This window comes from Nerophis lumbriciformis, linkage group LG10 (genome assembly GCF_033978685.3).
Source record: "Nerophis lumbriciformis linkage group LG10, RoL_Nlum_v2.1, whole genome shotgun sequence".
Classification (NCBI taxonomy): Eukaryota; Metazoa; Chordata; class Actinopteri; order Syngnathiformes; family Syngnathidae; genus Nerophis; species Nerophis lumbriciformis.
The window spans coordinates 41,375,692-41,401,570 of NC_084557.2; the positions used below are offsets into that span (position 1 = coordinate 41,375,692).

Below are 25,879 nucleotides of genomic sequence, written 5' to 3' on the forward strand. Positions count from 1 at the left end.
CGGAAGGTTTTTTCTAGAGAATAAATGATGAAAAAAACACTTAATTGAACGGTTTAAAAGAGGAGAAAACACGAAAAAAAATCAAATAAAATTTTGAAACTTAGTTTATCTTTAATTTCGACTCTTTAAAATTCAAAATTCAACCGACAAAAAGAAGAGAAAAATTAGCTAATTTGAATCTTTTTGAAAAAATTAAAAAAATAATTTATGGAACATCATTAGTAATTTTTCCTGATTAAGTTAAATTTCAGAATTTTGATGACATGTTTTAAATTGGTTAAAATCCAATCTGCACTTTGTCAGAATATTTAACAAATTGGACCAAGCTATATTTCTAACAAAGACAAATCAGTATTTCTTCTAGATTTTCCAGAACAAAAATGTTAAAAGAAATTCAAAATACTTTGAAATTAGATTTAAATTTGATTCTACAGATTTTCTAGATTTGCCAGAATAATTTTTTTGAATTTTAATCATAGTAAGTTTGAAGAAATATTTCACAAATATTCTTCGTCGAAAAAACAGAAGCTAAAATATTTATTATTCTTTACAATGAAAAATAAATAAATTTACTTGAACATTCATTTAAATTGTCAGGAAAGAAGAGGAAGACATTTAAAAGGTAAAAAGGTATATATGTTTAAAAATCCTAAAATCATTTTTAAGGTTGTATTTTTTCCCTAAAATTGTATTTCTAAAAGTAATAAGAAGCAAAGTAAAAAAAAATAAATGAATTTATTTAAACAAGTGAAGACCAAGTCTTTAAAATATTTTCATGGATTTTCAAATTCTATTTGAGTTTTGTCTCTTTTAGAATTAAAAATGTCAAGCAAAGCGAGACCAGCTTGCTAATAAATAAATGACATTTAAAAAATAGAGGCAGCTCACTGGTAAGTGCTGCTCTTTGAGCTATTTTTAGAACAGGCCAGCGGGTGACTCATCTGGTCCTTACGGGCTACCTGGTGCCCGCGGGCACCGCGTTGGTGACCCCTGCCCTAGTATATACAATAATATAAACCAAGTCATTGTATTTCATTTAGGATTATTTCATATCTTCATTTAAATAAAAATATATTTGTATCTTTTTTAGATACAGTCAATAAATAATGTGAACACGTATCATAACATGGACATCTAAGAGAACGTGTTGTGGATGATTGTGGACTGGGAATTTATTTTATTTTATTTTTTTACACATTTTTATAAAAAATAAAAATAAAAAAAGTTTTTCCGACGTATTACATTTTAGACGATTTCTCTTCTTAGTTATTATTTCTCGGGCTGTAGAAAAGACCCGCTCACAGGGCACAGAGGAGGCGTCAGTGCGACACAGTTTGCGTATCGGTCACGTGACCAAAACAGCTCATGATCGGTCACGTGACTTTCTAAAAGCGGTACACGCACCGACACAGGGTTTTGCTCTATGGGCTCGACGCATGCGCCGATGCATCGGTGTTGCCGGACCCATCACTAGCGTTTACATCGCACCATTCCATTTTCTACCTGGGCATTTACTTGACGGATTTCAGTAGTTTTGCAACTGGCTTTATTGACCTCGCTCTAAAAAAATGTGAAACAAAAAAACAATTGTAAACATTTTAAATTTATTGGATCAGCAGACACCTTGAATACATCAAGCAAAGACACTTAAAACACAAAAAGGACATGACAAACACTTTAAAGCACAGGTGTCAAACTCAAGGCCCGGGTGCCAGATCTGGCCCGCGACATCATTCCTGGCCCGCAAACACCTGGAAATGATATGTGCCAATAAAGTATTTCATATTTTCACACTAAATGTAATTGACATTTTTCATTTTGACAGAAAAAATATATGTACTGCTTGAAATTGCATGCCTTTTAAACTTTTAATAGTATCCATTATCATTATAACAAATATTACAGTATATTATTATACTTAAATATCTGCTTGACTTATGATTCTACAGCAAACCACGCATCAAATTAATAAAAAACACAATACATTTTACGGTGTTCTTTACACCAAATTACTGTAAATAATAATAATAAAAATAAAAGTTTTTTAATGGTGTTTTACTGTAAGATTAAGATTAGTTTCTTTCAAAGGGGACAATGCTATTTCATAAAACACATGACTACACATGGTTAAAAAAGCCAGAATTAGCCAGAAGGCTAGTTTTCATCTGTAGTCCCCTTGGCCATGATGTAAAAAAGGCAGTAAAATTAAAAATTTCAAAGAAAAAGAAAAAAAAAGCACACAATACATATACGATATAATAAAAAAGAAAATACAACATAACATTTGTAAATGTAAAGACGATGCATTTGTTTTTACGGTAGAAAAACTGGCAGCTAAGTTGCCAGAATAAAAAAAGAACCTGTACTGTTTTTCCATGAACAATATAATGTTGTAAAAACCAAACGTCAATTTAATAGTAAAATTCTGGCAACTAAGCTGCTAGCTTTTTCCTTAAAAAAACAAAACAGTGGTACTGTTTATATTTACCGTAAAATGTTGTAATAAAAAAAAAACAACATATTTTACAGTAACATTTTGTAAATGTAACGTTTTTACTGTAAAATCGACAATCTACTTAAAACAATGTATGTGATTAATAATGACATCCAGAGGCAAATTCATACATTGGCTGTTCCAAGCGGCCCTCTGATGGCAGTCATAACTGCCATGTGGTTCTCAATGAAAACCAGTTTGACATCCCTGCTTTAAAGCTTCTTGTATTTCTGTAGAATATCTCCCTAATGTTTAAACAACACGACTGAAAGCTTTTTAGACAGTTATGCCAAAAAAAAAAACAAAGCATCATAACGTTGTCGCGGTCAACAGCGACACACACAAGCTTCCACAACGTACACACAATGACACGTGTAGTGTTAAACCAAATTTGCATTAAATAAACATGCATTTACTGCCAAATTAAACATTCTCATAATATGTTTGTGAATATGTACTTTATATAGTTGATCGTAAAAAAGCTTTTATGCCACAAAAATCAATATTTAATCAGCTATCTCCATCCTTTCATTCTTGCTGACCACACATTATTTTTTTTAAATATAGTTAGGTATAAATGTATTCCAAATCATTATAGTATTATAGTGTACAGTCATGAACCGAGTGCATGTAATTTGGGTAAATGCAAAGGCAAATCCTATTATTGCACTTAATTCTGAGTGATATGTTTGTTATTAAATTAGACCACTTTCTTCCAAAGTGGCCTGCAATGTATGCAAATGGGTCTTTTAGCTCCGAGCTGAAAAAAGACAAATGATTCAATATTATTAGTAATACTTTAGTTTCAACTTAAAACACACTCTGTTTCTTTGAGCGTGTTTAGAATAGAAAAATGATAAATAGACATTTATGAGGAGAAATGCTGCAGTTTTTCTTGCACACAAGGCCAATAATTCATGTAAATTTTTTTGTACATTGGAAAAGCATTTTTATTGAAAAAAGGAAATTTTGGTATAAAAAAAAACATTTTTTTCCATTGATTATTTTGTTCATTTGTAGCTTAGTTAATAAAAATACAATTGTTGAACAGAATAAACAAATGATTTGTTGGCTGTTCTTAGATTATATATTCATTCTTTATGTTTTATTTATTCTGCAATATGTTTTTACAGTAGGATCCCTGTTAAGGACTAACTGGCAATTAAGAATATAATTTTATATCATTGTCTTTTGTGTTTCACAAAATACATTATTGTTTAAAGGGGAACTTTGAATTTGTCCTATAATTCACATTCCTTATGTGAGACAATAACACAAATGTTTTCCTTTTTGTGTATACTAAATAAATTTAAAAATGCAAGCAAGAGGTGACCAACAATATATCCAATTGGAGTCATATATTCCACCCATAAAAAAATCTACCATCATTACTTCATTACTTGTATATTAACTAAGCATTAGCAACATAATATAAGAGCTAATGCCGAGGAACTATTTTTATCAACACGGCGCCTTGTTTGTACTGCAGCTATTGACATACTTTGCAGCTGCTGCTGCATCGCCTCTGAGTTGGTAAAAGTTGGTAGATTATAACTCGTGCCTCTCTCTTGTATAGGAGAAGGTTGCGGCCATAAGCCAAGATGTTGAACTTTGAAATTACATGGAGACCCGAAGATGTGGCAAGATGCTTGTTCTCTCTCAGCAGTTTCTACCTGAGTAGCAAGGATTCATCATCTAAACGGGGAACACAAGTTTTTGCTGAAAGATATGAACATCCCATCAGTCGGCATCCCAGTGACAGCGGACATTGTACAGTAAGTGATTGTTTTACTATGTTCGTAGTTTGTATTTCTTGTTTTCGCACTTCGCAATAGTACTACATGGACTGCAAATTATTTGCTACTTGCAAAGGCTTAAAAAAAGAGTTTTAAGAGTCATTGACTTTACATCATAATCTTAATTTTAGCATGAACATTATATGCTGTTTATTCTAGTTTAAAAATGAGAACATAACTACCGGTAATCAAATAAGATATTTTGGTTTTCCCCACATAAAAAATGTTGTTTAAGGATTCTGCATCATCCGGAAGATGCTTAATCTAAGAATTGCAATAATTAAATACTTATTTATATGTTAAAAAGGGACACGCAGTAGAGAATGGTTGGATAGATGTTAAAAATCCTGCTAATTTTTTGATAATTAATTAAGGATGTATTATCAAGTAAATTGAACAAGCTGCTTGGACACACTAGTTTTTAATATTTTTTTTCCACCCAAGATCTAGTTTTGATCTTATACTTTGTCAGATCTGTTTTGCAGTGTGATGCTTAGTGTTTCACAACAGCTGGATCTGCTGATCACTTAGCGTCTAAAACTTGTAGCTCATTCTACGTAAGTCGCCGTCGGCTCTCATGAAGTCCACCATGATTAGTAGTAGTTCTTGTTATTGAAAGAAATAGCCAACGTTGCAATGCACTCTGTGAAAAAATTTGCAAAAAAATGATACGATAAATATTACATACAATCGTGGTCAAAAGTTTACTTACACATTTTGGTTTCATCTGACATCACATGGACAAATATAAGACCTTCTTGAGGAACGTTCTGTGGTCAGATGAAACAAAAATTGAGCGGTTTGGCCACAATACCCAGCAATATGTTTGGAGGAGAAAAGGTGAGGCCTTTAATCCCAGGAACACCAGACCTACTGTCAAGCATGGTGGTGGTAGTATTATGCTCTGGGCCTGTTTTGCTGCCAATGGAACTGGTGCTTTACAGAGAGTAAATGGGACAATGAAAAAGGAGGATTACCTCCAAATTCTTCAGGACAACCTAAAATCATCAGCCCGGAGGTTGGGTCTTGGGCGCAGTTGGGTGTTCTGCAGGAAAATGACCCCAAACACACGTCAAAAATGGTAAAGGAATGGCTCAATCAGGCCAGAATAAGGTTTTAGAATGGCCTTCCCAAAGTCCTGACTTAAACGTGTGGACAATACTGAAGAAACAAGTCCATGTCAGAAAACCAACAAATTTAGCTGAACTGCACCAATTTTGTCAAGAGGAGTGGTTACAAATTCAAGCAGAAGCTTGTGGATGGCTACCAAAAGCGCCTTATTGCAGTGAAACTTGCCAAGGGACATGTAAGCAAATATTAACATTGCTGTATGTATACTTTTGACCCAGCAGATGTGGTCACATGTTCAGTAGACTCATAATAAATTCATAAAAGAACCAAACTTCATGAATGTTTTTTGTGACCAACAAGTATGTGCTCCAATCACTCTATCACAAAAAATAAGAGTTGTAGAAATGATTGGAAACTCAAGACAGCCATGACATTATGTTCTTTACAAGTGTATGTAAACTTTTGACCACGACTGTATTATGTCCGTGCTGATACTACATTACATATACAGTATATAAAAAACGCTGAAGATTATTGGATGTTTTTTAGCAGGCTTTATAGGCAGAATAGATCGAATTCCATTACCTCCATTGTTAGCCACCTCTTGCTGGTGTTTTATTTACGATTTACAATGCACAAAACTGTTCTTGTCTCACATAAGGATTGTGAATGATGAACACAATTCCCCAAAAATGCAGTTCCTCTTTAGGCATTTTTAAAGAATATTTTGTACGTGTGTTCATTTTATACAGCGCTCCCTTGCAGTTAACGTATTATGCTTTCAATACATCACAGATTTTTGAGATTTGAGTACGCATTTACCTTTTCATGTTAAAATGAAGAATGCCTTATAGTGTATGACGTGTTTATAAGTGTCTATAAGTGTTTATAAGTGTGTGTAGGGCTCATAAAGAGTTCTCATAAATTCAATTGCGTCCTTACTTACTGGAAATTCACCTAACACAGGGGTGCCCACACTTTTTCTGCCTACTTTTCAATAGACCAAGTCGAGTGGATCTACTTCATTCATATATATAATTTATATTTATTTATTTATGAAAGAGATGTTTTTTGTTAACAAGTTAAAGGTGTTAAATGATAATACAAGCATGTTTAACACATATAGATTTTCTTCTTTCATGAAGACAAGAATATAAGTTGGTGTATTACCTGCATACTTGCCAACCTTGAGACCTCCGATTTCGGGAGGTGGGGGGCGTGGTTAAGAGGGGAGTATATTTACAGCTAGGATTCACCAAGTATATATAAGAAATACTTGACTTTCAGTGAATTCTAGCTATATATATATATATTTTTTTTATTTATTTTTTTTATTTTTTATTTATTTGTATGTATGTATGTATGTATGTATGTATGTATGTATATATATATGTATGTATGTATATATGTATATATATATGTATGTATGTATATATATATATATATATGTATGTATGTATGTATATATATATATATATGTATGTGTATATGTGTATATATATATATATATATATATGTATGTATATATATGTATGTATATATATATGTATGTATGTATATATATATATATATATATGTATATATATATATGTATGATTGTATATATATATATATATATATATATATATATATAAATAAATAAGAGAAATACTTGAATTTCAGTGTTCATTTTTTACACATATACACACACATAACACTCATCTACTCATTGTTGAGTTAAGGGTTGAATTGTCCATCCTTGTTCTATTCTCTGTCACTATTTTTCTAACCATGCTGAACACCCTCTCTGATGATGCATTCTGCTTCGTCTCCTTGTTGTGTGCGCAGTTCTGCACTGCACTCTCTAAAAGCCATAGATGTTATTGTCACATATGCATGTACAGTAGATGGCAGTATTGTCCTGTTTAAGAGTGTCACAACATTGCTGTTTACGGCAGACGAACTGCTTTACGGTAGACGAAATTGTGACTGCTGTTGTTGTGTGTTGTTGCCGCGCTGGGAGGACGTTAATGATACTGCCTAACAATAAACCCACATAAGAAACCAAGAACTCGCCCTCGATCATTCTACAGTTATAATGTGATTGGGCAGGCATGCTGTTTATATTGTGGGAAAGCGGACATGAAAACAGGCTGTCGACACGTCACTCAGGTCCGCATGGAGCTGGAGGGGGCGTGGCCTCCAGCTCCACCTGAATTTCGGGAGATTTTCGGGAGAAAATTTGTCCCGGGAGGTTTTCGGGAGAGGCGCTGAATTTCGGGAGTCTCTCGGAAAATCCGGGAGGGTTGGCAAGTATGATTACCTGATTCTGATGACTTGCATTGATTGCTGAGAACGTCCACATTTTCTAATGGAGGAGAAAAAAAGTCCTCCTTTCTGTCCAATACCACATGAACGTGGTTGGTTTTTGGCATCTTATTTGTCCAGCTTCCATACTCCTTTTTATACACTTTACATTGGCGGCAAACTCCGTAGCTTGCTAGCTTGTGCACGCCAGCTTTCTGAGACACTTATTTTGTTAGCGCAGGTAGGATGAAGCAGTGCTTTTATTGTGAAGACAGGAACTGTGCAGTCGGTCTTTAGAGTTTTGACGGCAGGTACGGCGCAAGAATTTGTTGAAATAAAAAGTGTTTCTCGCCTTCCTGTCGGTCATTTTTTCTTAATAACGATCGGGCAGCAACAAGCGTTATCTCACAAGACCCTCGGGTGCCGTGAATGTCAATCAAGTGACGAAAGGGACGTCATTGTGAGGATTGATGATCGCTAATTTTTAGGTCTATTTTTTTAATGCCTGGATGGTGATCGACTGGCACACCCTCCGCCATCGACCGGTAGCTCGCGATCGACGTAATGGGCACCCCTGACCTATGGTAACCCCTGCGATATTTGAAAGAACACTTTTGGGGGAAAAAATTAAGCAAAATGTCCGTTTTCAACCTTATCCTGACTTGTTGGAATGTTGTTAAGTCATTTTCATCTCTATTACATTAAAAGAGTTAATGTATAAAAAAAACACTTTTGAATTACTGCTGGAAGTTTACTGATCAAGTTGAAGGGTGACAGGTCTCTATTTTTTATTGACTTTCATATACAGTACAGTCCAAAAGTTTGGACACACCTTCTCATTCACAACACAACTGATGGTCCCAACCCCAAAGGTGAAGCAAGACATTCCACTAATCAACCCTGATAAAGCACACCTGTGACATGAAAACCATTTCAGGTGACTACCTCTTGAAGCTCATAGAGAGAATGCCAAGAGTGTACAAAACAGTAATCAGAGCAAAGGGTGGCTATTTTGAAGGAACTATATCAGTGGTTCTTAACCTTGTTGGAGGTACCGAACCCCACCAGTTTCATATGCGCATTCACCGAACCCTTCTTTAGTGAAAAATAAATGTTTTATTTTTTTTCAAACTCAAGACAAATTTATATGTTTTTGGTAACACTTTAGTATGGGGAACATATTCTAAGTAACACATACTTAATTAAGAGTATTTTGGACACTAGGGGAATATATTCTAAGTAACAAAGACTTAATTTAGAGTTATTTGGTTAGGGTTAGAGGGTTAGGGCCAGGGTTAGAGGCTTAGGGTTATAATAAGGCCATGCCGAATAAGGCATTAATAAGTACTTAATAATGACTAGTTAAGAGCCAATATGTTACTAATTTCCACCTTAAAAAGCAACTAATTAATGGTGAATATGTTCCCCATACTAAAGTGTTACCATGTTTTTTTTACTGGTGCACAAAATTAACCGTGCATGAACATCACCTTGTTCAAAGAACAAAACCAACACAGTGCATAAACTCACAACAAATTAGACACCTGCAAATCAGTCTGACTTCTGCTGTTGCCGTATCCGTAATACGGACCCCGACTTAAACAAGTTGAAAAACTTATTCGGGTGTTACCATTTAGTGGTCAATTGTACGGAATATGTACTTCACTGTGCAACCTACTAATAAAAGTCTCAATCAATCAATCAATCATTACGCCGATAGGGAGAAGTTTTTATTTACACAATGAGTCGGGTGTGTCTTGACCTTCGTCGAACCCCATAGCCCGACTCACCGAACCCCTAGGGTTCGATCGAACCCAGGTTAAGAACCACTGAACTAGAATATAAAACGTGTTTTCAGTTATTTCATCTTTTTTTGTTAAGTATATAACTCCACTAGTGTTCATTCATAGTTTTGATGCCTTCAGTGACAATCTACAATGTAAATCAGGGGTCCCCAAACTACGGCCCGCGGGCCGGATCCGGCCCGTCAGCGTCTAAAATCCGGCCCGCGGGAAGTCCCAAGTTGTATTATTATTATTTTTTTAATCTGTCCTTTCTAATCCATTTTCTACCGCTTGTTGTCTCCGAGCCGCTCAGGAAAATCATATTGTCTAAAAATTTATTTTCCCATTGATAACGTGACATCATCGCGCTCGGAATATATATATATTGTTCTGTTACAACTTAAAGTTGTAAACTCTTGTTGTTGAAGTGTGTTGTGCTTATTGCTTGTTATTTAATTAACATTATTACATGTGTATTTGTCTCCATCATGTGGTCAGGGCAGTTACTACATCTTGTACTTTGAATCAAACTTTATTGATCGGAAGTTGCATAGGCCAAGCAGAGAAATCTACGGTGCCAGCACATACTTTATGGTGGTTCTTTTCGAAGAAATACTGCATATATCTTTTGTTTAAGGTTGCGTCGCCGTTATGTATCATAAGTTGAACTTTGAAACTTGTTTTTTGTCTAAAATATTTCGAGCTAAATTTACGATTTGTGATGTATAATGAGATCTTTGTCATGCTCATTAGCGAGAATTTGCGATGTCATCTAAGATGGCGTCGTAGTACAAATTCACTTTTGTTTACCTTCTCATGCCTTGTAAGGTAGCATTACAGCATATATATGAATACATTTACATAACATATGTATATATTGACTGTATTGTTTGTCTTTTTAGTTTCACCCTTTTGAATGTCAAACTCGCTGACAACGCTCATCGGTCTCCAGAGTCGTGATGTAAGAAAGGTGTTAAACAGTCCTTGCATCAGACATGCACCCCTAACGGCACATATATATATATATATATATATATATATATATACGTTTTGCAGGTTTCCCTGCTCTTCAGGGGATTTTATTAAATTTTAGAGCAGGGAAACCTGCGAAACAGGCTTGAAGGGATGAAATCGCCTCTGTGTTTTTTCCTGACCTATTCCGTTGTACCCCGGTAGCTATTGAGCACTGTATAACAGATAAACCACAGAAACCTAGACTAACGTATATTACCAAATAAACGGCCTTGGGCAAATAACCGCCCATGTCCCAATAGCCGTCTGGGGTCTGACCCCATTTTGTGGAATAACCGCCGATTCCTAATAACCGCCTATGTCCAAATAGCCGCCCATGGGCTGTTATTTGCATAATTGAGATTAAAAGGCTACCGGGGTTGCGTTTGCTGCAGTATTATTGTTTTGATGGTTTTATAGAGTACTTGGTACCATAATTGTATTTTTACTGTATGCTGCTTTATTTAAAACTTGGAGTACTGTAGCCTTTATTTTATTTAAGTGACAGTATTATTGTTCTGTTTTGATGGTGGGTTTTATACTCGAGTACTTGGTACTGTAATTTTATTTTTCCCGGTAGGCTGCTTTATTTAAAAAGTTTATTTATTTTTAGTATCGGTATTATATATTGACAATTGTTGCACTACTGCCATGTTGAAGCCTTGTTGATCTCTTGTCTGTTGATAGCCTACCTCATGTTGATCTCTTGTTTTTTTTGTTTGTATGTTTACAATAGCTTTTACATTTCAAGTTTTTTGTACAAAAGAAATAAATACTGGACAGTAACCATTGTAACCAAATAATGGCCTGGTGCAGGCTGGTGCAAAAATAAATAAAAGCCTTGTGCAAATAACCGCCTGCTTCTTTTAAACGCCTGTCTCCAAAATCGATTTTGTGAAATAAACGCCCGGGCTACTATTTGGTAATATACGGTATATATACTGTATCTTTAAAGTCGAGGTATATAGTCGGATAAACCACAGTAACCTCAATGAGTTACTGTGGAACTAAACGCAGAAGAATGCTGACCGTCTTTCGTGTAAGCATTTGTGTGGCAGGACTTTACTTAATACAGACGAGCAGGGAAACCTGCGAAACAGGCTTGTAGGGATGATATAGGCTCTGTGTTTTTTCCTGACCTAACGTACATACAGTATATACCGTATTTTCCGCACTATAAGGTGCACCTAAAAACCTCCAAATTTCTCAAAAGCTGACAGTGCGCCTTATAATCTGGTGCGCCTTATACACGGCAAAAAGTCAGTGTTCAAAAACAAGAAAAAAAAATACAAAAATTAGTGGTATTTTATTTGAACTAAGCAAAATTATCTGCCAATAGAACAAGAAAATTCGGCTTGTCAAGACTTTCCAAAACAAGTAAAATTAGCTAACCTCAATTAACCCCAAAATACCTTAAAATAAGTATATTCTCACTAATAACAAGTGCACTTTTCTTGGTAGAAAAAAAAGAGACCTTTTTGCTCAATATGTTGAAAAATATTCTTAAATTAAGTAAATGCTAGTGCCATTATCTTGACATAATGATATGCGCTCGGCATCATGATTTTTTTTTCATGCTTGAAGTAAGAAATTATTACTTTAAAAAAGTAGTTTTATACTTGTGAGTGTTGATGACACAGCTTTGCAACAGTTGATATTCTAGTTTCAAGCATGTTTTACTCAATATAGGTCATAACATCTCAGCAACAAGCTGTAATATCTTACTGAGATAATTTAGGACCAAAACCCTTAAAACAAGTAAAACACTAACATAAAATCTGCTTAGTGAGAAGAACTATCTTATCAGACAGAAAATAAGCATATATCACCCTTATTTGAGATATTTAATCTTACTTAGATTTCAGTTTTTGCAGTGTATGTGATATAAATGTTGCACTACATGTTATACCTTGCTGTTGTTAAAAGATAAACAAAACACCACGTCACTGAAAATAATAAAACAGCTGTTTATTCATTTTGGGAGGGAACACAGTTGTCAGAACGCTGGTTTGTAATCTATTAATAAAGTTTGACTGACCTATCTGACTGTTTTGTTGACATTCCCTTTAGCGCAGCTCCATCTAATGGATGCATAACGTAGCCCAAGCCTCTACTGTAGCGTCTATTCTATGCGCCTTATATATGAACAAAGTTTTAAAATAGGCCATTCATTGAAGGTGCGCCTTATAGTCCGGTGCGCCTTATACTGCGGAAAATACGGCGTGTATATATATATATATATATATATATATGTATGTATATACACAGCCCGGACAGATTTTTTTAACCCAATGTGGCCCCCGAGTCAAAAAGTTTGGGGACCCCTGATGTAAATAGTCATTAAAATAAAGAAAACCCATTAAAGGAGAAGGTGTGTTCAAACTTTTGGCCTGTACTGTATTCTGGACTGTTCTTCTGCCAGTGAAAAGGGGTCTGCTTCTATTTAGTAACAAACAGTACATTTAAGACGTGTGTGTGGACTCTTAGTGATTTCAAGTCTTGTTGCTTTAAGTAAACACGTCTAGGAAATGATTACACCCAAGTAGAAGGATACAATAATATAAATGCAGCAAGTCATAAATAGGACATCTTCATGTGTATTATTACACTAGCATAATTAGACTGTGTATGAAATTTCAAGGCACATCTGTCACCTTCTGAATGGGCCAAGGGATCCAGAACAGGCCTCGATGAAAGGCACCAAAGTAGTTGAGAAATTATGAAAGGCTTACCTTACCAACCTCACCGCTATTTATAGTCGGAATAGGTTTGCTTAGAAGGGGACAAGGAAATGCTACATGTCTCTCAGGTCAAAGATCAGGATTCAGGTGTGTGTGTGTGTTGGGGTCAGAAAAGACGTCCGGTTCCTCCTGTGCCGCATTGTCAATCACGACGCTCGGGTTCGTCTCTCGGGTTTCCGTCGTAATCGTTGCGTCCGGCGAGAGCAGCACGGGCATCCCCAGTGGTTTGAGGCTATTAATCACCGCGCCGTCCGTCTCCTCAGGGGTGACGCCCATCTCCTTGCTGCACGCCGATGGGGACTTCCTCTGGATCCTCTTATAGCTTTTGTCCTTGTTTTGGTTTTGGAAGTTCTCGCTTTTCTGGAAGCGCCCCAACAACGAGATAAACGACCCGAAGAGGACGAACGCTCCCAGGGTTGGGATGAAGGCCATGAACTTGGTGTTCATGCCGTGGCCGATGTAGCGGCTGTACATCAACAAGTCTCCTTCCGTGTAGCTGCTGTTGGTGGCAGGATCCACATTGTCGGAGCGCCAGGCAAAGGTCAGCGTGCTGATGTTGAGGTTATTGAGCGTGTCGGCGTCGTACACGATGTAGATCCTGTCGCCGGGGCCCACATACTGACCATACTCGAAGGGCGAGTAGAAGATCTGGTTCTTCCACATGTTGAGGTCCAAAATGAGGACCAGGAAGATGATGCCGTAGTTGAACCACTTGCCTGTCAGGAGACACAGGACGTAGTCATCTTAAAAAGACAACACTGGCGTGTACTCACAGGCCGTTAATTGGAGGGAGGCAATAATTGAAGCCATGTTGCAATAGTGGAAACTGCTCAGTCATATATGTATATATTAGGGCTGCAACTAACAACTAATTTGATAATCGATTAATCTGTCGATTATTACTTCGATTAATCGATTAATAATCGGATAAAAGAGACAAAATACATTTCTATCCTTTCCAGTATTGTATTGGGGGGGAAAAACAGCATACTGGCACCATACTTATTTTGATTATTGTTTCTGAGCTGTTTGTAAATGTTGCAGTTTATAAATAAAGGTTTATAAAAATAAAAAAAAGTAGCCTCCGCGCATAGCATAGATCCAACGAATCGATGAATAAATTAATCGCCAACTATTTTTATAATCGATTTTAATCAATTTAATCGATTAGTTGTTGCAGCCCTAATATATATATATATATATATATATATGTATGTGTGTGTGTGTGTGTGTGTGTGTGTATATATATATATAAGTATATATGTATATGTGTATTTATTTAAATATTTTTTTATTTTGTCGTTTTGTTAAAGGTGTACAAAATACAAGCATGTTTAACATATAGATACCTTTCTTTCATGAAGACAAGAATATAAATTGGTGTATTACCTGATTCCGATGACTTGCATTGATTGGAATCAGACAAGATTCACAGTCGTGCTCACAACTTCCACATTGTCTATTTTAAATTGTGGAGGAGAAAAAAAAAGTCCTCCTTGCTGTCCAATACCACATGAAAGTGGTTGGTTTTTGGCATCTTATTTGTCCATCTTCCATTCTCCTTTTTATACACTTTACAAGAAATGACTTGACGGTAAACTCCGTAGCTTGCTAGTTTGTTTGCGCTAGTTTTTGTAGACTCTTATTTTGTCAACGCATGCAGGAGGGAGCAGCACTTTTATTGTGAAGACAGGAACTGTGCGGTCGGTGTTTAGGCTTTTGACGGAAGGTACGGTTGAAATAAAAAGTGTTTCTCGCCTTCCTGTCGGTCATTTTTTCTTAATACTGAGCTGGCAGCAGCCAGTATCATCTCACAAGACCCTCGAGTGCCGCGAATGTCAATCAAGTGACGAAAGTGACGCCTCAGCGAAAATTGATGATCACTCATTTTTAGGACTATTTTTTTAATGCCTGGCTGGCGATCGACTGACACACCCTCCGCCATCGACTGGTAGCTCGCCATTGACGTAGTGGGCACCCCTGGCCTACAATCACAGCTGTTGATGCCCATATTTTTGGACCCTGTTGGTTATTTGCTTTTGTGGACCATTCGCCCAATCGCAGACTCGGCAGTTAAAGGGACGGTTTGCAACCGTAAGCTGGCGCTAAATTTCAAAAGTGTTGTAAGCATTATTTCCCACCTTCTTTCGGATTCGAGCACATAAACAACGGCCCACGTAACACACACGTGCAGCGGAATATCGATTTAACAATTTTTTTTTTGTACGAACGTTTCTATTTACGGACCACAGACCAAATTAAAATATGCTTTGGTGTGCGAACCATGTCACTGTAAAATGTTTCATCCACCCATTTTGTGCCCGGCACCACAGCCATTTTTCGGCAGGCTTATGGATCGCCACTACTCACTCATTCACTTAGCACATTAGCTACTGTGCTAGGTTGTACTTTGTGTGCTCTTTAAATGATTTTAAACTTTTTGCAACGTTTTTCTAATTTTTTTGTACTCATGAATACAAAAAAAACAATTGTTAAGTGATGTTTGATTTGAAACATTCTGGAACTATCGGCAATGCCTCCTCCCCTTCTTCCGCAGCACACAAACAAGATTAACCTACGAGGTGAAGTGTATTATTTTTTTATTCCTAATCATTGTGACTACCTGGCTGTTAATGTTGAAGAGTTTTGTGATTTCAAGCTGAGTGCACCACAGGGCTAGCGACAGTGTGTGTTGGTGTCGGCTGCATAGGAGGACAGTTCAAAGGGCTGTTGATTTTTTAGCTTAGTTAATAATTAGAAAGTTTCTTTGATATACAGTAGCACTTTGAATTGTGTTACAAGTGTACCAACCTTTACTAAAAGATGGACTTTTGTCCAGGCTGAAACCCATTATTCATGTTCACATTGTTTCTTATGGAGAAAGTTGCTTCTATATACACTATATTGCCAAAAGTATTTGGCCACCCATCCAAATGATCAGAATCAGGTGTCCTAATCAGGTGTATAAAATCAAGCATTTAAGCATGGAGACTGTTCTCAGGAGCTCAGTGATTTCCAGCGTGCAACTGTCATAGGATGCCACCTGTGCAACTAATCCAGTTGTGAAATGTCCTCGCTCCTAAATATTCCAAAGTCAACTGTCGGCTTTATCATAAAAAAAAAAATGGAAGAGTTTGGGAACAACAGCAACTCAGCCACGAAGTGGTAGGCCGCGTAAACTGACAGAGAGGGGTCAGCGGATGCTGAAGCGCATAGTGCAAAGAGGTCGCCGACTTTCTACACAGTCAGTTGCTACAGAGCTCCAAACTTCATGTCACCTTCCAATTATCCCACGTACAGTATGCAGAGAGCTTCATGGAATTGGTTTCCATGGCCGAGCAGCTGCATCTAAGCCATACATCACCAAGTCCAATGCAAAGCGTGGGATGCAGTGGTGTAAAGCACGTCGCCACTGGACTCTAAAGCAGTGGAGACACCTTCTCTGGACTGATGAATCCCGCTTTTCCATCTGGCAATCAGATGGATGAGTCTGGGTTTGGAGGTTGCCAGGAGAACAGTACATTTCGGACTGCATTGTGCCGAGTGTGAAATTTGGTGGAGGAGGAATTATGGTGTGGGGTTGTTTTTCAGGGGTTGGGCTTGCCCCCTTAGTTGCAGTGAAATGAACTTTGAATGCTCCAGGATACCAAAACATTTTGGACAATTCCTTGCTCCCAACTTTGTGGGAACAGTTTGGAGCGGGCCCCTTCCTCTTCCAACATGACTGTGCACCATTGCACAACAACGCAAGGTCCATAAAGACATGGATGACAGAGTCTGGTGTGGATGAACTTGACTGGCCTGCACAGAGTCCTGACCTGAACCCGATAGAACACTTTTGGGATGAATAAGAACGGATACTGAGAGCCAGGCCTTCTCGACCAACATCAGTGTGTGGCCTCACCAATGCGCTTTTGGAAGAATGGTCGAAAATTCCTATAAACACACTCCGCAACCTTTTGGACAGCCTTCCCAGAAGAGTTGAAGCTGTAATAGCTGCAAAAGGTGGACCGACATCATATTGAACCCTATGGGTTAGGAATGGGATGGCACTTCAAGTTCATATGTGAGTCAAGGCAGGTGGCCAAATACTTTTGGCAATATAGTGTACAAATGTTTCTATTTACGAACCTTGTTTAAGAACCAGTGAAGTTTGTACATTGAGGTTACACTGTAGTACTTTGTTTAATGCCAGCTGGTCAAAAGGGTTTGGCAATCTATAATAACAACAACATGACTGCTATACTAGGTGCTTCCCTGGGACTGCGTTTGTGTACGTGACAGCCATGTGTCACCGTCTGAACGCCAGACTTCTTCCTCAATTTATATTTACGGTAATATGATTAGTACCGTATTTTTCTGACTATAAGTCGTTCCAGAGTATACGTCGCACTGGCCGAAAATGCATAATAAAGAAGGGAAAAAACATATATAAGTCTCACTGGAGTATAAGTCGCATTAATTGGGGAAATGTATTTGATAAAACCCAACACCAAGAATAGACATTTGAAAGGCAATTTAAAATAAATAAAGAATAGTGAACAACAGGCTGAATAAGTGTACGTTATATGAGGCATAAATAACCAACTGAGAACGTGCCTGGTATGTTAACGTAACATATTATGGTAAGAGTCATTCAAATAACTATAACAAATAGAACATGCTATACGTTTACCAAACAATCTGTCACTCATAATCGCTAAAGCCCATGAAATCTTATACGTCTAGTCCGGGGGTCGGCAACCCGTGGCTCTATGCGGCTCTTTAGCGCCGCCCTAGTGGCTCTCTGGAGCTTTTTCAAAAATGTATGAAAGATGGAAAAAGATGAGGGGAAAAAAATAAGATTTTTTTTGTGTTAATATGGTTTCTGTAGAAGGACAAACATGACCCGAACCTCCCTAATTATTATAAAGCACACTGTTTATATTAAACATGCTTCACTGATTCGAGTATTTAGTGAGCGCCGTTTTGTCCTACTAATTTTGATGGTCCTTAAACTCACCGTAGTTTGTTTACTTGTATAACTTTCTCCGACTTTCTAGGACGTGTTTTATGCCACTTGTTTTTCTGTCTCACTTTGTCCACCAAACCTTTAACTTTGTGTATGAATGCACAAAGGTGAGTTTTGTTGACGTTATTGACTTGTGTGGAGTGCTAATCAGACATATTTGGTCACTGCATGACTGCAAGCTAATCGATGCTAACATGCTATTTAGGCTAGCTATATGTACATATTGCATCATTATGCCTCATGTGTAGGTATATTTGAGGTCATTTAGTTTCCTTTAAGTCATCTTAATTTACTTTATATCTCATGACACACTATCTGCATGTAATATGGCTTTTAATATTTTGCGGCTCCAGACAGATTTGTTTTTGTATTTTTGGTCCAATATGGCTCTTTCAACATTTTGGGTTGCCGACTATGTGAATGAGCTAAATAATATTATTTGATATTTTACGGTAATGTGTTAATAATTTCACACAAGTTGCTCCTGAGTATAAGTCGCACCCCCGGCCAAACTATGAAAAAAAACTGCGACTTATAGTCCGACAAATACGGTAATTGTGGAAAAAATTGCCATTTTTATTTCGGAGCATTTATCGTATCATGATTAATCAAAACAGGAAGTTGGCTGTGTTAGATCTCTTGGCTTTATAGTACCCCTGCCCACAGAAACAAAAATAACAACTGGAAGTAGATGATACACGTACCGGTGATGTGAATGCGATACTCCTCTTTAAATATTTTCTTCCAACAAGGAAGCTGCAACTGCATATGTGCGGTGGACATTCCCGGCAGATTCAGGTCCAGGTCACCCATAAAGTGAGGGAACTCCCAGTCCTGCACGCACACACACACACACACACACACACACACACACACACACACACACACACACACACACACACACACACACACACACACCACACACACACACCTTTAAAGTCCTATTACTGGAACAAAATACATTACATTAGATTTTATTAAGCCAGAATCATTTACCTAGACTCCCACTGTTAGCAGTCCAGCGCGTATAACCACAGTGAATTATCTCCACATGGTAAAATTCCCAAGGAGCGGTATAACAACTCTCTAGCTGTTAATGAAGTCCACTGCGCTTAGTGCTGCAAGGCTTTTTCTGGCCAACATTCATGAGGAGGATAAGCGAATGTAAAGATGTGCAACAACCAGACAGTCTGTGCAAATCAGGCCAAACTCTACAAGAGATGAAGCCATAGCAACAACATCCTGCAGCCTCCCCCCCCAAGATATTAATTAGGACCCTCCAGTGGTCTTTGTGTTCCGTGGCGGGCGCTGCCATGCATGGCGCTAACGAGCATGGCATTTAAATACGCCTCCAACACCATGACAAAGATAGGGAGAGTCCACTCCCTGAGTGCGTATCACTTTAACGTCCTAAAAAAGAAAACGTGTACATACCCACCCACACAGGACATGTGACATTTAGCCAGCAGCGTAATTACACACAAAAGTATAAAAAGTAAAGCCTCGCTTGAAGGCAGGAATCCAAACGGATCATTAATTAGTTTGAGAACGGCAGCGCGCATCTTTTCTCACAGAGGATTGACAGTCCGTGAACTATAGCAGCACGGAGGTGACCTCTAGGGGGCGTGCAGCCCTCTTTAATCATTAACATTACAGACCACTTAGAATGTTATTTCCTCTGAGAAAAGGGACATTTAAAATGTTAATAAACCACCTGTGAATAATCAAGTGAAAATCTGTTGTGTGTTAGCATTACTTAACATTTGTTCTGGCCTCTAATACAGCGTGTACTGACTGAGGCCGGCTAGCTAACGGCAATCACGCCGTGAGGCTACAAGTACTACATCCGTAACGAAACAATGAACGCTGCGTAATTTGAAAGTACCGTTGTTTTTTTTTGTCACGATGAAAAATGGTTAAATTGTCACAGCTGCAATTTAATGAGCAATTCACAAATAATTGAAATGCTAGCTTAAATGCTAAAGGATCCGTGCCATTTGCATCCTTAGGAAATAAAATGTAAAAATGTATCATTTAAATCAAGCAAAATTATGAAAAAAAATGTATTAATTTATTTTTGTTATTTTTTTTTTTGCATGCAACAGTAAATGACTACTGTATATTTTGCCTAGTGTTTTCCCAATACCAATACTTTCAGTACCAAAGTGTATTTCGATACTTTTGTAAATAAAGGGGACCACAAACCATGGTATTATTGGCTTTATTTTAACAAAAAATCTTAGAGTACATTAAACATATCCATCCATCCATCCATTTTCTACCGCTTATTCCCTTCGGGGTCGCGGGGGGCGCTGGAGCCTATCTCAGCTACAATCGGGCGGAAGGCGGGGTAAACATGTTATTGCAATTTTGTACTTAAATAAAATAGTGAACATAATCGACAACTTGTCTTTTAGTAGTAAGTAAACAAACAAAGGCTCTTTTTTTTTTGTGTGATGTGTAATGTCTAGTGTTTAAATGTACGGCAGTGACAATGAATTTCCCCAAGGGGACCAATAAATCTAATCTAATCTAATCTAATCCTAATTAGTCTGCTGATGTATGCAGTAACATATTGTGTCATTTATCATTTATTTTGTCAACATTATAAAGTACAAACTGTAAACATTTATAATTAATCTACTTGTTCATTTACCGTTAATATCTCGTTATTTTCTGTTTTAACATGTTCTACCTACACTTCTGTTAAAATGTAATAATCACTTATTCTTCTGTTGTTTGATACTTTACATTAGTTTTGGATGGTACCACACATGTAGGTATCAATCCGATACCAAGTAGTTACAGGATCTTACATTGGTCTTATTCAAAGTCCTCATGTGTCCAGGGACAATATTTCCTGAGCTTACAAACCATCCATCCATCCATCCATCCATTTTCTACCGCTTATTCCCTTCGAGGTCGCGGAGGGCGCTGGAGCCTATCTCAGCTACAATCAGGCGGAAGGCAGTGTACACCCTGGACAAGTCGCAACCTAATCGCAGGGCCAAGCTTATAGACATTTTATGAATTTTTAAAAAAGGAAAAAAGATTTTGTGACGATAAAAAATATCGATTTAATCATAGTAGTATCGACTAGATACGCTCTTGTACTTGGTATCATTACAGTGGATGTCAGGTTTAGATCCACCCATGGTGTTTGTTTACATTGTGACACTGGTGATCTATTGTATCCTCCTATGGTGTGTAGTGAAGCATGTTTAGCTATTACTCGTCCTGCAGTGATAATGATACGTGTAAGAAACGTACTTTATTTGTCGCCATGGAGACAAGGATTAGTGATTTAGAAGTAGCTAAAACACTACCAACTGCGGATGGATGTTAGCTGCTAGCTAGCTAGCCATGTCTTAAAGCACCTCTTCCTGAGGGCGTTTCAGTGTTATAACTTCACCTTTATCTTTAGTTTTTAAGCCAAAATGCGTCCGTTCTCCCTTTTCTGTCTACACACTGTGTCTGCTTGTAAGTACTCCATGATTTTGCGCTGCCGAACATGCTCCTCCGCTCTTAAAACCAGCAATGTCACGATGTGACGACGCACTGTCATGCCGTTAAAAAAATAAAATTGAAAAATATGGGGAACCGGTACTTTTCAAACAGAGTATAGTACCGTTTTTGATTCATTAGTACTGCACTACTATACTAGTACCGGTATACCGTACAACCCTAGTAACAGTATAGTAAAATAAAAAATAGAACTCCTTGCCTTTACATTTGGTGGGAAGAACTTTTCATAGTTGTTGTTTTTGCCCAGACAAACACATTTGCATATTTATGAGCCATAGCCTTATTGATGTACACTTTCCTATGGGAAGCAGTAGTTTGTGTGGAAGTGAGGAAAAATCTTGTGAGTCATCATTAAAGGAAATGAAGGCGGCCCACAAGGGAGCGCGCAGCTAAGGGTTCATGGCGGAGGATTTTCTGAGGGAGAATAGAAGAATAAGGAGTCAACTGTGTGTGTGCTTACATGGGAAGCGTATATGCAATGTGTGTGTGTGTGTGTGTGTGTGTGTGTGTGTGTGTGTGTGTGTGTGTGTGTGTGTGTGTGTGTGTGTGTGTGTGTGTGTGTGTGTGTGTGTGTGTGTGTGTGTGTGTGTGTGTGTGTGTGTGTGTGTGTGTGTGTGTGTGTGTGTGTGTCTGCAGCTGTGAATGATCAAACGCCGCCTCTCGCTGCCTCATTGATAAATTGGGGAGTGGGGATGATCGGACGCGAATTGGCATTAAGATGGAGTGAGAAGCCAGGAGTCATCCTGGCGAGCTTCTTGTTTTTAATTGGCCACTAGAGAGCGCTCATACCTGCATGACAATGAGGAGGTCGAAGACCAAGATGAAGGAGGCCAGGAAGGCTCTGGAGAGCTCATCGGTGGGCAGGAAGCCTCGGTTCAGTCTGTCCCAGTTGATCCAGTTGGTGAGGATGAACAGAACCACAAGTGACGTCAGGGAGAAGAGCACGGTCCTGCACCACGGTGTAGACCACAGAGAGAGGAAAAGATTGGAATGACTGAGAGCAGAAGCTAACTTTGAAACACTTCATGTATCCCAAAGTCCAAAGGAGATTTATTACAAACAACTCACAGAGAAGAAGAACGATTGGGTAAATATGGTGAAGAACAACATGCAGTAGACAAAATGTAATTGTCTAAATGGCACTTTTACCCTAACACACTGTTTGCAGTATTTATTTGTTTCCGCATCATATTGTAATAATGTTCAGCTATGAAAATGGAGACCACTATTTTTGTCCACGTGTATTTTTTCTAACAGGGTCAACTAAATATATTATCCAATCCAATCCACTTTATTTATATAGCACATTTAAACAACAAAAATGTTTCCAAAGTGCTGCACAACAATATTAAAAACAATATTCAAATATTATCCTTAGCTCCACCAGTGACTGAATAAAACAAAAAATAAATAAATATAAAACCAATATAAAAATAAATATGATTAAAAACGATTTTAAAGGGTAAAACTAATTAAAACAGTAAATAGAAATCACAATTTATAAAAAAAAACCACAGAGGACAGAGTACCACACAACTCACACAGTGTTAAAAGCCAAAGAATAAAAGTGGGTCTTAAGACAAGACTTAAAACACTCCACTGTGGGAGCAGTTGGAGCAGTTTGAACATGGAGGGGCAGAGTGTTCCAGAGCTTAGGGCCGACCACAGAGAAGGCCCTGTCTCCCCTGGATTTAAGTCTGGTCTTGGGCACCACGAGCTGGAGCTGGCTCTCGGACCATATTCGGATATTAGTCATTATATGTCAACTGTACTTTGCTCAAGCAGAATCTTAATTTATATCTTCACAACTACCCACCTTGAAATGTTTCTATTATGATCTAGGGTGGTACGGTATACCGGTATTGGTATAGTACCGCGTACTATGCCGCCTCTAAAAAGTACCGGTCCAATCACCCCCCACCCCCCATCGTCGTCACGTCGTGACATTGCTGGTTTTACGGGCAGAGGAGCATGTTCGGCAGCACACAATCACAGAGTACTTACAAGCAGACACAGTGTGTAGACAGAAAAGGGAGAACGGACGCATTTTGGATAAAGGCGAAGTTATAACACGAAACGCCCTCAGGAAGAGGTGCTAAAGTCCAGCCGCAGTCGGCAGTGTTTTAGCTACTTCTAAATCACTAATTCTCGTCTCCATGGCGACAAATCAAGTAAGTTTCTTACAAGTAACATTATCACTGTTGGACGAGGAATAGCTAAACATGCTTCACTACACACCATAGGACAGTGGTTCTCAACCTTTTTTCAGTGATGTACCCCCTGTGAACATTTTTTTAATTCAAGTACCCCCTAATACGAGCAAAGCATTTTTGGTTGAAAAAAAGAGATAAAGAAGTAAAATACAGCACTATGTCATCAGTTTCTGATTTATTAAATTGTATAACAGCGCAAAATATTGCTCATTTGTAGTGGTTTTTCTTGAACTACTTGGAAAAAAAGATATAAAAATAACTAAAAACTTGTTGAAAAATAAACAAGTGATTTAATTATAAATAAAGATTTCTACACATAGAAGTAATCATCAACTTAAAGTGCCCTCTTTGGGGATTGTAATAGAGATTCATGAACTTAATTCTAAACATTTCTTCACAAAAAAAGAAATCTTTAACATCAATATTTATGGAACATGTCCACAAAAGCTGTCAACACTGAATATTGCATTGTTGCAAATTCTTTTCACAGTTCTTTGTGACAGACATTTAAAAAAAATCTCACGTACCCCTTGGCATTCCTTAAAGTACCCCCAGGGGTACGCGTGCCCCCATTTGAGAACCACTGCCATAGGAGGATACAATAGATCACCCGCGTTAATGCACCCCTTCTCCCAGATGATTGTTGAAATTACAAATGCTTTGGTATCTACATGTTTATTTATTTAGTTTGCATTGGAACAAGACACACACAAAAACAAAAAGCCAAATCTGATATTATTTTACGCAGCACTACAAAAATGGACTGTACAAAATGATTGGCACCCTCAACTTAATATTTGGTAGCACACCCTTTGGAAAAAATAACTGAAATCAATCGCTTCCTGTAACCATCAATGACTTTCTTACATTTTGCTACTGGAATATTGGACCACTCTTCTTTTGCAAAGTGCTTCAGGTCACTCAGATTTGAAGGGTGCCTTCTCCCAACTGCTGTTTTTAGATCTCTCCACAGATGTTCTATAGGATTTAGATCTGGACTCATTGATGGCCACTTCAGAACTGTCCAGCGCTTTGTCTTAAGCCATTTTGGTGTGCTTTCTGAAGTATGCTTAGGGTCTTTGTCCTGCTGGAAGACCCATGACCTCTGACAAAGACCCAGCTTTCTGACACTGGGCCCTACATTATGCCCCAGTCTTGCTTTTTTATGTCTGTGTCAGCAGCGAGGTCCTCCTGGGTCTCCTACCATAGCGTCCCTTTTCATTGAGATGGCGACTGATAGTGCGAGCTGACACTGTTGTACCCTGTGTCTGCAGGTCAGCTTGAATTTGTTTGGAAGTGGATCGAGGTTCTTTATCCACAATTCTAACAATCCTTCGTTGCAGTCTTTCATCAATTTTTCTGTTCCGTCCACGTCCAAGGAGGTTAGCTACAGTGCCATGGGCTTTAAACTTCTTGATGACATTGCGCACAGTAGAAACAGGAACATTTAGATCTCTGGAGATAGACTTGTAGCCTTGAGAATGTCCATGTTTTTCCACAATCGTGGTTCTCAAATCTTCTGAGAGTTCTTTTCTCTTCGATCTTTTCTCCATGCTCAGTGTGGTACACACAACACAAAGGTTGAGTCCTTTTTTTTCCCATTTTAACTGGCTGCAAGTGTGACTTCTATATAGCACCTGTTACTTGCTACAGGTGAGTTTAATTACAAATTAAAGGAGCACCACATGCTTAGAATACAATTATTTCTTAAAATTTTGAAAAGGTGCCAATAATTGTGTCCAGTCTATTTTTGGAGTTATGTGTAAAATATCAGATCTGGCTTTTTTTTTTTTTTTTTTTTGTGTTATTCCAATGCAAACAAAATAAATAAATGTGAAAAAAGTGGTGCATTATCTGACAAAAATGCAGGGATGCCAGTACTTTTGGCCATGACTATATATTTTTTGAACACATTCCACATAGCCGCGTTTTCATTGCCCCTAGAAA

The 25,879-nt window shown here is 37.8% G+C and overlaps 1 protein-coding gene and 1 long non-coding RNA gene across 2 annotated transcripts in view; one reads left to right on the top strand and one right to left on the bottom strand.

The window, feature by feature from the left end:
* The window catches only part of LOC140679056 (uncharacterized), a 48,592-nt gene that overhangs the window by 5,803 nt on the left and 16,910 nt on the right, over window positions 1-25,879 (top strand). The window contains exon 2 of the long non-coding RNA XR_012050646.1: window positions 4,161-4,269. This is a non-coding gene — a long non-coding RNA (uncharacterized lncRNA). The remainder of the gene's footprint in view (window positions 1-4,160; window positions 4,270-25,879) is intronic.
* Window positions 10,565-25,879, bottom strand: part of tmem117 (transmembrane protein 117) — a 162,286-nt gene continuing 146,971 nt past the window's right edge. Inside the window, exons 7-9 of the mRNA XM_061969589.2 lie at window positions 22,509-22,668; window positions 18,899-19,028; window positions 10,565-13,899 (exon numbers count right to left, since the gene is read on the bottom strand). Coding sequence (XP_061825573.1) covers window positions 13,253-13,899; window positions 18,899-19,028; window positions 22,509-22,668 — 937 coding nt within the window. The 3' untranslated portion in view covers window positions 10,565-13,252. The remainder of the gene's footprint in view (window positions 13,900-18,898; window positions 19,029-22,508; window positions 22,669-25,879) is intronic.